Source organism: Dromaius novaehollandiae, chromosome 19, assembly GCF_036370855.1.
Source record: "Dromaius novaehollandiae isolate bDroNov1 chromosome 19, bDroNov1.hap1, whole genome shotgun sequence".
Taxonomy (NCBI): Eukaryota; Metazoa; Chordata; class Aves; order Casuariiformes; family Dromaiidae; genus Dromaius; species Dromaius novaehollandiae.
The window spans coordinates 13,065,845-13,081,753 of record NC_088116.1 but is presented as its reverse complement, the minus strand read 5'-3'; the positions used below and the strand labels follow the sequence as shown (position 1 = coordinate 13,081,753).

Below are 15,909 nucleotides of genomic sequence, written 5' to 3'. Positions count from 1 at the left end.
GTGGGCCTGGAAATGCTCTGGGCACAGCGTGCTCTGCTCCCCACAGCCCCATCACCCCTCTCTGTGCTGGCCTGTGCTTGCCAGACCGGGGCCCTGGGCTGTGGTGGGGCTTGAGGCTGTGCTCAGACACGGCAGAGATGTGCTCCCAAGACAGATGTAGACGTCCGGCCCGGCCAGACCTCCTGCCCGTGATGGCAAGCCTTTGGCTTATGCTACCAAGTGCTGGAAGCCGCAGGAGTGCAGAGAAAGGGGGGTTCACTGGGAGAGGAGCAGCGCAGCACAGCATCCACCTTCACGGAGAGCTGCGCCAGGAGCTCTCGGCCTGCTGCAAATGGCCTGTGGCCCAGCCCAGCAGTTAGGACAGATGACGATCCTGAGAGGTGGCAGCCCCGGGAATACTCACAGGAGTGGAGTTTGAAGAGGAGCTTGACGGTGTAGTCATAGAGGTGGCTGCAGTCCAGTATCACCTGGATCAGCGGGGCCAGGCGGCACTGGCCCGCAGCAGTGACCGACACGGAGCGTGACATGTCCAGGGAGTTGAACACTACCGGGAAATAAGTAAAGACGGTGCTTAGGCCCTGTTCCAGGGGACTCACGGAGACCATCACCCCCAGCATGGAAGGTCACAGGGTATTACATGATTTCTGTGCAGCAGTTCACACCGGCAGGCACGGGCCCGAGCGTGTCTGTGACACTCCCTTCCCATCTGCAGCGCCTGGAGGACAACAGGCTTCGTTCCTGGCCTGCAGACACCCCTGGGCAGGTCTCAGCACCCGCCACCAGCCACAGCTCTGCTATGGAAACTCGTGCTGGGGAGACTCCATCCGACACGTGACGTGGGCAGGCTGTCGAAGCCAGGATTTGCTTGATGCAAGGGAGACAACCAGCTCCGAGCTAATGGTCTAAATTTTAGATTTGTGTGAGAGCAACAGCCCTCTTAAGGCTGGCGCATCTCCTCCCAGACCAGATATCTGAAGCGGGTCAGCTGCATTAGGCCAACATGACCTGGAACAAGAGACCTTGGGGCCCAGCCCTCTGCCATGCAGCTGTTTGCTCCCTGTTTGCTTCTTGCAAGCTCAGCAGGAGAGCAAATTCCCGATCGTTTTTCCCAGGGCACCCATGCAAGCATGGGAACACTTTTGCTTAATGCTGTGGGCCAGCCGTCAAGGACTCAGTAGACATCACGGACATGGAGAGGGGAGGAACCGGGAGCAACACAGCAGTGGTGGGCTGCACGTGCCCTGGGCTCCTCCTTCCACAGTCTCTCCAGGCCCTGCATCCCCACCAGCGGACCCGTCTTATTCCTTCGGGAGGCAGTTTCTCCAGCCGGGGCTTAGTCCCGAGGAAGCTGTGCCGGCAGAAAGCACCTTGAAGGGCTTTCCATTCGCACTGCGGGCTAATGGACTGCCAGCTGCTTTGCATCAACCGCTCGTGCCCCCCGCGAGGCCTTGGCCCTGGCCCTTGCTGTAGCTCTGTCTCTCCCCACACCAGCAGCAAGTATTCTCTGAGTCTCGCCAGGTTTTCGGGCCCAAGGAGCCTGGTCCTGAGGCCCTGCTAGGTCCCGAGGGCAGGTCCATGTCTCCTGGGCAGCATGCAGCCCCTCAGCCTGGTGCTCTGCCTGCCACTGCCGTTCCAGGGCCCTGCGCTACAGGTGAGAGGAAAAGGATGAAAATCCACCCCAAACAACGCTGGGATTTTGATGCTTCCGCCAGCACCCACCTGAAACCCTGACGGATGGCACCGCTCCGATATAAATACTGGGCAAATGGGCTGGAGTGGCAGGGCGCTTGGGCCACGCTCCAGCCCTTGGGCGACTGCAAACTGCCCATTTTTGGCATATGATGGCAGCAGCAGGAGGATCAACACCCCTCGCTACCAACCCTGGGCCCGGGGGAAGCGAATGATGCCCCTCTGCAGCGCAAGGCAGGGAGGCAACCCTGAGCTCCCTCCTTTCCCCGCTGTCAGGGCTGCACCGTACAGCTGCCCTGCAGTTATGCCCAGCTATTTCCAGGCAGCAGAACCGTTCAGGTGTCACCGCTGGGCGCCGGGCACCCAGCGATGTGTGCACAGAAAGCCAGATGCAGCCAGAGACTCCAGCAACACCCAGAGGCAAAGGACGCTGTCTCGTGTCGATGGTCCTCTGCAGCGAGTAGAGAGCGTGGAGACGGCGCTAAGACCCACGTGAGCATCCCCCGTAACTGCCAGCAGGTCGCAGGGCTCCTACCGCACCCCTTGGCCATTTGAGGCACGTTTTACACGTCACAGGTAGGTTTGGGCTGTTGTAAAGGGTAGGCCAAGGTATTCTTCCTAAGCAAGTGAGTCTCCATGTGACCTGAGGCATTTGTACAAGGCACTAGAAAGCTGTTCCCAAACAGCTTATCAAGCTATGGGCACACAGACCGCTTCGGGAGCACTTCCCGGGGGACTGCCAGGAGCTGGAGGCTACAAGAGCAAGACACAGAGCCCCACACCCTTGTCTCCCCAAAGGCCAGCACGCTCATGGCTCCTGCCCTGTGAAAGAAGCCTCCGAAGGGGTTTCCTGCCCTGAACCAGCACACGGGCCGGAGGCCCTGGCAGTCTAGCAAAGCTATCAGGGAAGACGGCAGCTTCATCTCTCTCCATCCAGCAACTCCCTCCCTGGAAACGCAGCAGCGATAGCTCCAGAAGGTACTCCGGGGACCAGGGCTGCATGGCATGGACCAGCCCTTTAGCACCGGCCCCACTGAGCGAGCTCATGCACTTCTGTCCCACTTCTCCTGTGGGCCTTGAGATGAAAGCACTGTTCCAGCTCCATTAAAACACATTCCTGTACTACAGCTCAGCCAAATTCACTCTCAGATAAAAGCATACAGGAACCTCCATGCCATGACACATTTCCACTTCTGCTTCAAGGCTATCACGCGCCTCTGCTACGTTGCAGTGCCAGCACTCAAGGCCTTGTAAACCCAGCAAATGAAGGATTGCCCTGGTATTGCTTTAATTTCTCCAAAATACAATCCTGCTACTGCATACAGAAGTGCTCATGACTCCCTAGTCCCGAGAGTTGAGACTTGCTTGTGTTCACTGTTCTGCTTGATTACAGCCTCTACGAGCATGATGCACAGAGCAGGTGGTACCCCCACTCCTCCCCTCAACTGCTGTAAAATATCCGGGGGAGCTTATGTCCTCTGTTAATAAAACCAGAACTTGTCACAAGCCTGTAAGTAAGAAGAGAAGAAACCCAGCCCAGGGAGAAGGCTGAAGTGAGAGATCATGAAGACGGGCAAGTGAGACCGGAGGAGCGTGGGGAGGAAGGGCAGAGCTGCACGACGTAGCCGGCTCCACGCAGGCTTCCCAGCGATGCTGGAGGGCTGCTGGGGGGAGGCATGAGCCAGGCACAATTCTCTGACACGAAATAATTTTGGCTAATAATAACTCTGGCGAAGTGCACGAAAAACAGATGAGCTCAGACGCCCTCAGACAACTCCCTTCCTGGAGCCTGCGACTCAGCATCACGCACACATCAACACCCCCATGAGCTCCGATCTGGGACTGCGGAGGCGGCCCAGCCTCCTCTGGCGCTGCACCCACGGCCACGGCAGGGTCTCACCCCGCAACCCCGCAGCTCACAGCAACCACAGGTCATGAAAACAAGAGGCTTACCCGTCTGGAAGAGGTTCAGCTCACACTCCAGATAGTCAAACATCTCCACTGTCAGTTGGAAACTAGGAAGGGGGGAACAAGAACGTTAGAGAGCATTCCCACGGCCCCACACAAGCCTCATCTTCCGGCAGGCGTCACCCCAGAGGGACTTGCAAGTGATCCAGTGTAGGAGCCCACACTGCCATGGCACCCCTTGGGAAGGACGTGGGCAGCGGCTGTGCTCGCTGGGATGCCTCCCAGAGCGCCTGCAGTGTGCTCGCCTCAAGGTTTTGCCCGCTCCAATTGCCCGTGGTAGGAAGTAGGGGAGAGGCTCCAATGCAGGGTCCCTGTCCCCACTTGGGACAGGCCGCCAGCAAGGACATGCAACGCCATTCCACCAGCACTACCCGACATCTAGGTTCCTCCCCTCGCCTCCTGGCCCTGGCGTCCCTGCCTGGGAATGCCTCGTTTCTCCTGCCCTGGACTCACAAGTTATTGACGTCGTTCTCTCCGGCCTCATCAAGCTGTCGGTCGGACATCTGGAGGTTGCCAGGGAACCTGGGATTCTGCACAAGGAAATGGGAGAAGGGGTCAGAGAAAGGGCTTTTGAGGACTTCCCAGTCTGGCCACAGCCCTGTGGCTGCTGGGGCAGTGCCGCTGCCAGGCGGTGAGGGCCAGAGCTGCTGTTCTGGCCCATGGCCATGGGTGCAAGAGATAGGGATGGCTCTTCAAATGCCCCAAGGAAGCCCCCTTGGGCCAAGAAGTACTGCACGTTGGCCTCTTCAGCTGGGGGAACAGTGGAGTGGAGGCTGTCTCTCTAACCAGGCTTTGCAAACGTTTTGGTAGCAGGCTAAAATCTCATGGCCCATCACCAGGTCTTCTCCTTCTGCCTTGTCAAAGCAAGCCTGCAGGCTTCCTTGAAGAGCTGTACCATGAAGGGGACAAAACTGCGTCCCTGCAAATTCTAGGTTGTCGATGAAGCAAGCCGCAGTGAAGGGCAGAGAGACCCAAGCTCTCTCCCACACCATGCCCACGGGCCAGCAGCCTGCCAGCCCACCACAACACGCTCCTGTGCGGGCAGCATCATCCACCAAAGCCCAGTTCCTCACCGCAAGGAAAAGCAAAGCTCTGCAAAGACCCATTTCTCCAGAGCAGGGGCTGAAGAGAGGGGAAGTGGCTGGCGTCTCCTGCTACAGGGGAACTACAGGGGAACTACGGGGGAAAAGCCCAAAGCCTTGGGGGAAACAGGACTGAAGCCGCCACGATGTGCAGATCCCCTATTCTTCCAGCAAGGGCCAATCTCCCTGGGTTTAGAAACCTGCTGAGTAGGAAGAGCAAGCACAAGCACCAAGCAGCACGGCAGGCTGTCCCGGCAGGGCACAGGGCTCCAGAGCCCCTGCTTAGCCGCTGCCAAAGCCCTTGGCTACCCGAGCCTTGTTTTGCAAAGAGTTTGTGTTTGAGCAGAGCTCGAAAGAAAGAAAACCCCGCAGGTACCAAATCTGCTGCTGCCAATTATTTTAAGGATTAAGGCACTTAAACTCATGCAGGGCAGTGTTTCTGGAAAAGCCCACGATGACTTTTCATTCTGTTCTTGGAGGCATGCCTTTATTTTTATGCCCCAAGCATAATAAAGCATCTGCCTAAATAATAAACTCCATCGATGGGAGCGCTGCTTCTCAGAACGCACAACAGGACACATCACGCTGCTTTCTATAAATACGCTCCCCATTGCCTTTGGCAAACATCACTAACCGAGCTGCGATCAGGCAAGCTGGCTTCGAGCTACGACAGCAGACCTGTAGCTGGCCAAATCTCTGACCACATCTGCTCCGAAACCCAGCCCAAACAAGGGACCTGTACAGCAGCTCTGGTCTGCAGAGTCAAAACAAGTTCCTAACACAAGCAGAGAGATGGCGGGGGGGGGGGGGGGGGGGAGGGCAGAAGGAAAAAAATATGTGTATATATCTGGGCTGTCCTCTGGCCTCAAGTGCTCAGAAGCTCCTTTGGTCCAAGAGCCCAAAGGCCAGAGAGAAAAAATGGATTTCAAAGTGACAGACTGATAATTTCGTTATCAGGCCACAAGCTGGGGACACGACTGGGTGGGACAGGATGGGACATCATGCTGCTGTGCTGACTCGACCCAGGACAAGGGGTTACCCCTCTCCCACACCCTTGCACACCCTCCCCACGTCTGGCAGCCTTCAATGAGCACTAGTCCTTTTCTGAAGGTTGAATTAAGGGCAATGTGTATCTGAACGGGATTTTCAGAAAGCTGCGACAAGTGTGACCAACAGATGCTATTTCTTTCCTAAAAGAAGCTCTACAAGTCACACGTGGTGGGAGCTCCTTGCGAGCCTGCTATGCCTGCGACGCAGTGCGGGGGAAGGCTGCTGCTCCGGTGACGGGGCCTGCCTGCTCCCTCGGGGATGCAGCGCTTCGCTCCGCTCCGCCGCCGAGTGACGAAGGTGCTGGGACGGGGGCAGGTAATGCGGAGGCAGAGGCTCCGGGATCACGAAGGCAAAGGCAGCTGTGGGCTGAGCAGGCTTGTTTTGTGCTACCTCGTCTCGATTTCTGGTTCATCTCAGAGCACAGGCTGTGCTGACTCAAATTATCCTCATTTGCTCGTACGCCAGTCGGAGCAGGCGCAGGGTCTTCCCGCTCATCTGTTCTTGTGCATGAACGGAGCTACCCTGCCAGCCTAAATCCCCAGCTTCCCTGCCTGCATTCAAAGTGTGATGGAGGAGCTGGGCTCCACAGCAGGGTTTTTCAGGGGATTTACCTTGCTGGGTCCACGGCCGTGTGCACTGCCTCCTGTCCAGCCCTGCCGCACGGGCTGGCTTCAGGAGATGCCCGAGTGGGCAACGGGGGGCTGAGGCTGAGCAGGTTCACTGCTGTATCTCAGCCTTCCTCTCCTTACAGTCCAACATACGATCTCTTCCGCCTCTACCTATCAAGAAGGATATTTGGATTCCAGCAGACTGGGGGAGCCATGCACCCCAAAGCCCAGGGTCTTCTACTGCGAACACCACCTTTGTAGTCTCTCCGCTTCCAGAGCGAAGACCAACCTAAGTGCCTCCAAGGAGCCAACATGTCCAAATATGTCACGAAGACAGCGGTCCCCAGGGCTTTGCTCCTTGGGCCACTTTTGATGCAGGGGAAGGACAGAGACACTAGCAGTTTGTGTCATTATTTCATGGTGGCAGCACGAGGCCCATGATACAGGAAAGGACGTGCTGGGGTAAGAGTGAGAATTACGCTGCTCAGATTGCTCTGCCAGCCACTGTCCTGCTCTGCAGCATTTTCACTGCTTACCCAAAATGTAACCTCCCGCGGTAGCCCCTGAGCTGGGCCCAGTTGTGCTCTAAGAGCAGGGCTAAGCCCTGGACCCCACTCGCAGCAGCCCCGTCACCCATTGCTTGGTGCGGTGGTGGCTCAGTGAGGCTCGTCTCTTGGGTCTGGTGCCCAAAAGTGAGGCTCCTCCTGCTCACTGTCCCACACCACCGCAAGAAAATAACTGTCCTCGGTCACTGCTCGTCCCATGTTTAAGGCCCTGCGACGCTCTCCTCGTGAGCTTGCTGCCATGCTTTCAGGCATGAAGAAGTCACGAGGAGGCAGCACCAAGCCACAGGCACTCTCTCTACTGGGTTGCACCCCCGGCGCCATGGCTGGGGGCCTCCGAGCGAATGCAGCAGGGCTCAGCGCTCATGGATGTGGTTCGACCATCCCACGCGAGGCAGGTGTCCCAGTGCACCCAGTTACGGAGCCCCGGGCAAACCCAACGACCCCACAACACGTGCCCAGTGGCTGGTTTGCCCAGCAGCCATAAGCATGCATCATCCTCCCACTTGGGCTGGCGAGGGGCTGCTAATCCCAGCCACGGAGCCCCGGGTGCTGGGTGGGCTGGGCTGGGGTCCTGTGGGGACAGGGACAGGACAGGACGGGATGGAGGACACTCACTTTTGTGTGGAACTCCATCTTTGTTCTCAGCAGTTTGAGGTAGATGCTGCACAGCTGTCCATAGCCCTCGCTCAGGTGGCCCTGGGGACACAAGAAAGGTGTTCAGACCTGAGGCAGGCTGCACCTCTGAAGAAGGCTTCTCCTCACTGCTGCGGGCGGCAGCGACTGAAACCCGCCTGTCTGGACTCCTACAGAGTGTGACTGCCAGCCCATTCCTCCCAGGACACAGACTGTCTGAACCTTGGCTGCTGTCTGGGCCACCACTATCTGCCATCTTCCCAAGTCTCCCATCTTCCTAAAACACACAGCAAATGCTCTTCATTGGTACCCTGCTTCCTACCACTCACACAGAGCAAGAACCACCTTGTCCTCCATGCCATGTGCGTGAGCCGGGTACCACAGCACGCAGGGTATGTCTACCAAGAGCACATCGGCTGAGGGCTGGCGTACATCTTGGCAGCAAATGTGCTAACAGCTTTATGTATGGCCTGAAGAACGGGAGAATCACGGTGGGATGATTTGGTAATGACTTTCTGGTCATGGTCTCTTCTATTTCAGGTTTCAACACTGCTTTTGACTATCAGAGCAGAGAGAATCGCCCGTAACTGTGACGTGCCTGGGATGCTTTCAGCATGATATGAAAGATGCCCAACTGAACTCCTAAAGCAAAGGCATGAAGCAACTCACAGATGCCCAGGAGGGCCCCTCATCTGAGCTCAGGGACCATAGCGAGATCCTTGTCCTCATGCAGGGACATGCCTGGCTCTGCCTGGGGCTCTGCAGGGACCAAGGGGCACAAAGCTCCCAGTGGCACACAGGAGATGAGAGGTATGCACTCACCTCGCTTCTTTGAAGGCTTTGTAATTAGCAATTCTTCCAGCTTAAACCATTTCTGCCAGAGCTGCCCAGCACCCCACAACTCTGCATGGAGAGTCCTACAGAGACTCACCTCGAGGACATCAGGGCCCCTGCGACTCTAGGGTTTTACAAGCTTTTGCCATAGAATAGGAAGATCAAATCTGATTTTGAAGGATGAGATGGATACTGAACACTACTTGCAAATCCAGCACAGCGAGTTCAGAGTACCCACCAGGCACGTTGAGCCAGCATGAGCCACAGCTCTCCCATTTTGCTCTGATGCTGGGAATACATCTACTGCATGTGGATTAAGAGTCAAGTTTCTGCCAGCATTTCTCATATTGAAGTTTGGGCACAGTCCTGACAGTTGCACTGAAAGGTGAGCTTAAGGCCCAGTAAACAGTGCTAGGGTCAGTAGGAAAAGAAACAGGCTTTGGGGCAGCTGGAGGTCTGATGTCCAGGGTTTTCAAGTACTGTGGAGTTCTCATGATGGAAAAAATGACATTTTGGGGGTCAGCAACTAGCTTTCGGGAAACAGCTATGGGAAACGGCTCTGCGTTAACTCCCCGCAGTGCAGGGTTTGTCTTAAGCTCCTGTCCTGCCCTCACAACTTCACACCAGCTCTGGAAGCTCAATCCAGACTTCTACAGGAGAGGTCCTGCAGCCAAGGCTTTCCTACAGGCTGCCTGTGGCCCACTAGCAAGGATGGGTGCTGGCAGGGTGCACACAGGCCCCTTCATGGACAGTGCAGTCCCACTCATGACACCTTTCCACGGCTCCTCAAGCTCCTCATAGACATGTCCCATCTACACCTCCTTCCCTGCTGTGGTTACCAGCACCCGCTTGTCACAGCCCCTCCAGCTCAGCTCAGGCTGCATCTCTACACTCTTCATGGTGATCCTTGCTTCTCTTTCAGCCAGCCTTGTGCCTCTTCCCTCCTCCTTTCCAGAGGCATCCTCTCCTCCTACGATACACAAGCCATATCCTCCCCCTCCACCCAACCCTACAACTCTTTGGTTCCTGGCCCATCTCTTGGCAGTCTGCCTTGCCGTGACTTTCTCTGCTCTCCTGTCCCTCTGCTACCTCATTTAACCTACTGTAGTTGGAAAGAGGTCATTCGCATTACTATGAGTATTTCTTGAGCTATAAATACTCTCTCTCATTCACCTCTCTTCTCAGCAAGGCAAAGCAAACCAAACAGACCTGGCGTTTCTAGGCCAAGCTGCTCTCTGGAGGTGCCGAGCCAGCGATCTCAGCCGGAACAAGCCTAGAAAGACTTTAAGCTTCCTGATATCCACCCAGTGCTCAGTGTTTCAGGGCCTGGCTCCTCTTGGGCAAGAAGATAATCAAACCAATAATGCAGAGCCAGCTTCAATCTGCGACAGCCTCTCTGCGCTACTGGAGTATCCTGCTCTGGGTGAGATGGCCTCGGGGCGGCTGTGGGGCAGGGGAGCAGCCGACAGAGGCATCCTGCAGCCTGCCCAGCTCCAGCTGTGGGCACAGAGCCTGGCGGGGTGCTGCCAAGGGCCCACCGGCCTGGCCCCAGCGTCCCACAGCTGTTTCCCTGTCAGGGCTGGCCACTTACCCACATCCTGCTCATGTCACTCAGCTCGTTCTTGTACCTCACAGAGTCTTTTAGGACCTGGAAAAGAAACCAAGCATAAAGCATCAGCAAGCAAAGGCAGCGCACCATGCTCCTGCTAGCCCCAGGCACTGGGGGTGAAGTGGACATTACTTTGAGCTAACAAATAGGCTAAGAAATGGGACTCCTGGAGGTGTTCCCAACTCCGCAGAGAGCTTGCTCTCTCATCCCAGGCAAGCCCCAGCCCCAGGATGCCCCAGTCTCCCCATCCCTACCCAGGGATGGAGAATTCTTTCTGATCTCTCTCACACACACACTAACTCCCTGAGCAGAGCAGTTTCCTCTGGCACCATCACTGCAGATGCACTGTCTGCATCGGGGAGCTATTCTGCATGACCTAGCTCAGGGTATTTCTTGGAGGACAAACCCTTGAAAAGTTTTTCTTACTTGTAAAGGACTTGAGGTTCTCCAGGTAAAATGGAGAAGGTGAAGAACAACTGGAATCAAAGTGCACGTAGGTAACAGAGCAAAGAGGACATGGGGGATGAGGGCTGGAGACAACCAGACATAAGCATAGAGCTGCTGGGGGCAGCGGTGCCAGAGCACTGCTCAGTGCAAGCTGGCTAGGAGACACGTCGGGGAACAGGGACGCTCAGATGCAGTGCCGGTCTGCCCTGCCTTGCTCTGCAGTGCCAACTCCCGTATCCAAAATTCAGGAAAAGGGTCACGAATTTGAAGGGTAATGATGTATATGAGGTCTTTCCATGAACCTTTGGGGGCAAGGGCAGCACTTACGTTTGAATGGCCATCTCGGAGGAGTTTGTGGAAGACATGGCAGAACTTCCAGCAGAGCACAGCGTTGCCGGAGAGCGGAAGCCGGTTCACGACTGACCAGAAGGTCTGCGCCCCCTTCTCGTGGTGCGTGCCCAGGATGCATGGTGAAAGGCTGGTCAAGGAAACACTCCTTTCCCGACTTTGCGGGGCCTGAGGTGACCTCCCCAAAACAGGCCAGGCTGGCTGCTTCCTAACCGCCCCTCCTCAACACCCCCACAGCAGGCAGGCAGCTCTCCCACGTAAAACAAGGGGTCTTGAAAAGCATCTATGCCCATCGCCAGGGATTCAAGGGGAAAAGGCTCTTCCATGGGAAGAGAGGATGGGTCCAGCCTGGTGCCAAGTCCCTGCAGTGCTGGGCAGCTGAGCTGAGCCCAGGTCCCATCCAGCAGCAGGGAGCTTGGAGCGTGCAGGAACGTTCTGTCCTTTCCCAGCGAGTACCAGAAGAGCCAAGGAGAGCTGGGCCATCGCGGGGAGCTGAGAGGTTGCCAAGCCACAGCCACCAGCCTGGGCACACACTGTCCCCAAAGGTGGCACATGCTACCCTGCTCTTCCAGCTCCGCACCGCTGCCCCGGGAGCACCACCTGCACGCTCCGGGCCAGGCCGCACTGGCACTTCTTGGCCACCTTGCATAAGTGCTGGAGGCCCAGATTTTAGGGACAGCAAACAATCAAAAGCACCTCTGAGATTTAAGTGCCTTAGGCCCAGGCTAGGCAGTCTGCTGACGGACATCAGTCCCTCCGGCTCTCCCATCGCTGCTCCCACGGGATGGCAGCACTGCGGTGGGAGTGGCAGGAACGCGAGGCTGGGTGCAGACCCACCAACAAAGCAAAGGCCACAGCAGGAGCTTTCCCGTGCTGGGAAAGCCCCGGCCATCACACAGAGACCCCCTCGGGGTGCTGCGCAGGCTCACCCGAGCGCCCCGGGCACCGGCTCGTCCCGTAGCGGCACTCCGCAGCTTGGCCCAGCCGGGCAGCACCGGCTGTGCTGCACCTCTCCCCACGCGCTGCCTCGCCTTGGCCCCTTTTCCGGGCGGCCCCAGCCAGCTCCCACGCTCGCTTGTCCCGCAGCCAACTTTCGGAAGGATATTTCTGGCGTGTTTCTCCTTGACAGCCACTTCCTGTGTATTAATAGCCTTATTGATGCTGACAGTCTGAAAAACAGAAGCGGGGAGGGGGGGTGAGATGGGAAGGGCTCGGGCTCCCGGTCCCCCCTGCCTGCACGGACACGGGTCCCCGGCTCTGCCGGCACCTGGCGGTGGCTGGGTCCCATCCAGGTCCCCGGCCCTCCAAGCCGCCGCTGTGCCGTGCCAGCTGGACTCGGCTCATTCCCGGATGCCTTTCTGGGATGTGCCTGGCATCTGGCAGGTTCAGCTGCTGCCAGGATTCATTTACTCAGCATAATAATGATGCAATTAAAGCGCTGACCACAAAGGACTCTCTCCTGCCCGCGAGGTGGTGGGACGGGCAGAGGGAAGGCAGACCCCTCGCCTGGCCCTGGATCACGGTCAGCAGCCAGCAGCCCCTGCTACGGCAGGCTGCACGCGGAGGGAGTTTCGGGGGGACGGGGAACCCCGCATGGGGATGGCAAAGTCCACCACGTCGAGTGGAGAAGGAACTGGGCTGGACGTGCTGTTTGGCAGCAAAGAACAGGTCCCTGCTTAGCTGGTATCAACTGGTAGGCACTGGACAGAGAAATCAGAGCAGCTTTGCAAATCTGCTTTTGCAAATACCGAGGCTTCAGCCCCATCCATCCCACAGCCCTGAGGCTGGAAGCAGCAGGACGGCTTTGCCACATACCCAGTGAAGGAGGAGGACAGGACACAGTGTGACCAGACAGTGCTCGACGTGGCATGGGGGAGAGGGACCCACTGGCACAGTTGGACACGGCTGTCCCTCCCAAGGCGCAAGTGGCACTGTGTCTCACATCCTCCAGATATCCCCTTTTCTGCTGCAGCCTCCCCCACATCCAGCTCCAATTCATGAATCTCTGCGGCAAGGTCCAGCTCTGCTCCCGTTTGTGCCTTCTCCCAAGCTCACTGCTTAAGTGGCACATCTGAACCCGGCTCATTTGAATGTGGTCCCCGGCCCAGGAGGTCCCCACAGCAAGGAACACCCTGGCCTTCCTCTGGGGCAGGTGGCTGCAAGAGTGAGGGCTGTGGGCAGCCTCTCCCCAGCGCAAATGTACCCACAAAACCCTCAAACTGCCCTTTTGCTCTTTGCCAGGAAAGGCATGTTTTGCAATGCAAATATTGCGGACCTCGCGAAGCCCACACCGAGAAGCGTGGGTGAAAGCAGAGCAAGAGAAACCACTGCACTCAGCTTCAGCTGACAGAGAAGCAGTTGAAAGCGTTTTCCTTGCAGGATTTTGAGTGTTTTTTGACTCTATCCCATTTCTGCACCTCCCTTCCCAAGAGCACCAGAAGCTGGGAGATGCGTTAGCTGCTCTGGCCACCCAATTTGCACGAGAGCGAAGTTACTCCTACCCCAGTGCCCTGTGATACTGCGAGCGGTCACCCTTGTGTTTAGGAAGCTGTTTGGTTTGAGCACTGCGATGCCGGCATGGAGACCCTTCTCCCCAAGCTCGCGCTCTCCCTTCTCACAGCAGCTTCTGCCACTAGGTTGACGCTTGGGATGACGCTGCCCTGCTACGATCCACACCGCGCCGGTGAAAGAGAGAGGCTGGTTCAGCACACTCAGAAGCAGTTAATTACTGACGCAAGCCAATGAAAGCAGTGGGATTAATTCCCACGCCTTATTCATTGACAGCCCTCCCTGCACCTCAGCAGCTCCCTTAATCTCCAAGATGGCCCTGCTACAGCTTCATCGCAGCAGCTGGGGGAGAGGAGGGCAGAAACCTCCAAGCAGGACTGGCTCCTCTCCGCCGTGCAGGAACGAGGAGAGCACAGAAGGCACCAGCCGCACACTCTGCACGTGTAGCTGGGCACAGAGGGGCCCAGATTCCCCTGGCAAACACACTGCTGAGCACTGCCCACGTCCCATCTTCCCGGAAAGTCCCTCTGCCCCCAGAGGACTTGCCATCTGGAGTGGGGAGAACGTACTAAAGGCTGAGACAGCTTCTGTTCTAACCCGCAGCTACCAATTACAACACCGAGAGGAAATCAAGCACCCACTCTTTAAGCTAAGGAAGATTTCTACGTCTGGTTTCTCAGTGTCCCAGGACACACTGGCCCTGCTTTGTGAGAAGGGAAACACTGCTGCTCGCTCCAGCAGCGGACAACAGCACCAGGTGCTTCAGAGCACAGCTAATCCATTTAGCCCTTTCATCGTTTCTCCAACCACCATCCATACGGCACCGGCTCCGGTGGGAAGGACGCCTGCGAGGGTCTCCAGCTGCGCTGAGCTGCACGCCACGCTCGCCGTTGCCCACCCCGCTGCCGGGAGGCCGGTTCTCCTCATCGTGGAGATGGAGCTTCCTCACCAGTAAGATGCAGGGGGCTTGTCTGAGGGTTGCAGGAGATGACGGAAAGATGCAGGATTGCCTGCTGGAAGGCAGGAGCATCTCGGTCCAGGCAAAATGAAATGAGGTCTGGATGCAGACCAGACCCTGCCACTTAGCCCAGCCCTAAGGAGAGCTGGAAGAAACCCTGCAGGGGCCAGCAGTGGAGAAACTATCACAGCAGACAGTCCCCTCCCAACCTGCTGGGTGGAGGTCAGCAGATTCTTTATGTAGGAAGATTAAGGGTGGGAGCCACCTCTCCAGCTCTGCGCTTCCCCCTGTGTGCAACTAATTGTTATTTATGTTAAAAAAAAAAAGAAAAGAAAGAAATCCAGCATTATGCTCATTTTCCTCTTACAAAATCTGAAGAACAACAAAATCCTCAGCTCCTGCCTCCTCGGCAGCAGCTGCAGCCTGGAACATGATGCCCATAGCCCTACATCCCAATAGCAGTAGGTGGGTCCTGGTGAGGAGCAGGCTGTAAGTGTGGCTTGTCCTTGTCCTAAACTCACATCTACAAACAGGAAAGTGCACTTAGACAGGAGAGTCATGATGGTCCCTCTGGCACTGGAAGGAGCAATCTCACTCCCTCCGGCTCTCAGCCCTGTCTCTCTCAGGAGCTGCTCTGAGCCCCAGGACAGCCATGCATTTCTTGCATGGTTAGTTTTTTGCCAACTCTGGCTGGATCAGCTCACCCTGGGGTCAGAGGAGCTCCTGGAGTGGGAACACAGGGCTGGAGTGAGAGGAAGGAATAGGACTTCCCCAAACTATCACACTGGCTCAGCCCATCCCATCCCATCCAGCTTCATCCTCAAATCTCAGTGTGAGCTAACTAACTGCCCTATGCTTCCTTTACTAAACACACATTGAGCACTTAAACGCAACTCTAGATACCCAAACGCTTATCTGGGGATACCTAGATAAAAACCTGGCTCTATTTGCTGTGTGGGTTTTGCTCAGGGGCGATTGCAGCCGCAGGGAGAGCAGTAAAAAGCAAGTTTCAATGCAAAAGCGAACAGGCAGGCTGCACGACGGGAAGGGCACAAGACGAAAGCTACTGCACTAAGAAGTGGCCTGGCAGGTTTTTGACTGACTTTTCTCCCAAGCAACCTCAAACAGAGCTAAGGAAAAAAAAACAGAGAAGTTTGGGAGCAAAAGTGCAAAAGCTAACCGAAAACATGGAGCCTGCAAGTGGAGTCTCGAGGTTATTAGGGGCTAGATGACAGCTCCGTTCTCACTAAGGCGTCAGCTTCGTCGAGTGCATTTCTGCCATCGCCATCCTTGAAACTCTGGGCCAAAAGCTCCCTGAATCCAGCCGTCTGCCTCCCCAGCAGGAATCGCGCCTGGGGGCTCCTGGGAGAAGCAGAAGCGCTTGCTTTATGCCGTCTCCAACAAAGCGGGATCAGCGAGGGCTGCAGAGACGGCAGCGATTCCCGGAGAGCAGGCTGCTGCCTCCGAGGGCTCCGGGGGGGACCGAGGCCGCCGGCACAGCTGAGCGAAACAGCGTCGCTTTGAGCTCCTTTTGCTCGGCGCAGCTGCACCGGGTGAATGCAGCCTCCGCGGGGAGCGAAAGCCCCCGGGGACACAGGGAGCCTCATTT

The 15,909-nt window shown here is 56.8% G+C and overlaps 1 protein-coding gene across 3 annotated transcripts in view; it reads right to left on the bottom strand.

Moving 5' to 3' along the window:
- The window catches only part of HIP1 (huntingtin interacting protein 1), a 76,841-nt gene that overhangs the window by 18,353 nt on the left and 42,579 nt on the right, over positions 1-15,909 (bottom strand). For all 3 annotated transcript variants that reach the window (XM_064523494.1, XM_064523495.1, XM_026110897.2), the window contains exons 2-8: positions 11,940-12,003; positions 10,814-10,956; positions 10,022-10,078; positions 7,579-7,659; positions 4,111-4,187; positions 3,643-3,704; positions 404-544 (exon numbers count right to left, since the gene is read on the bottom strand). In XM_064523494.1, the coding sequence (XP_064379564.1) occupies positions 404-544; positions 3,643-3,704; positions 4,111-4,187; positions 7,579-7,659; positions 10,022-10,078; positions 10,814-10,956; positions 11,940-12,003 (625 nt within the window). The remainder of the gene's footprint in view (positions 1-403; positions 545-3,642; positions 3,705-4,110; positions 4,188-7,578; positions 7,660-10,021; positions 10,079-10,813; positions 10,957-11,939; positions 12,004-15,909) is intronic.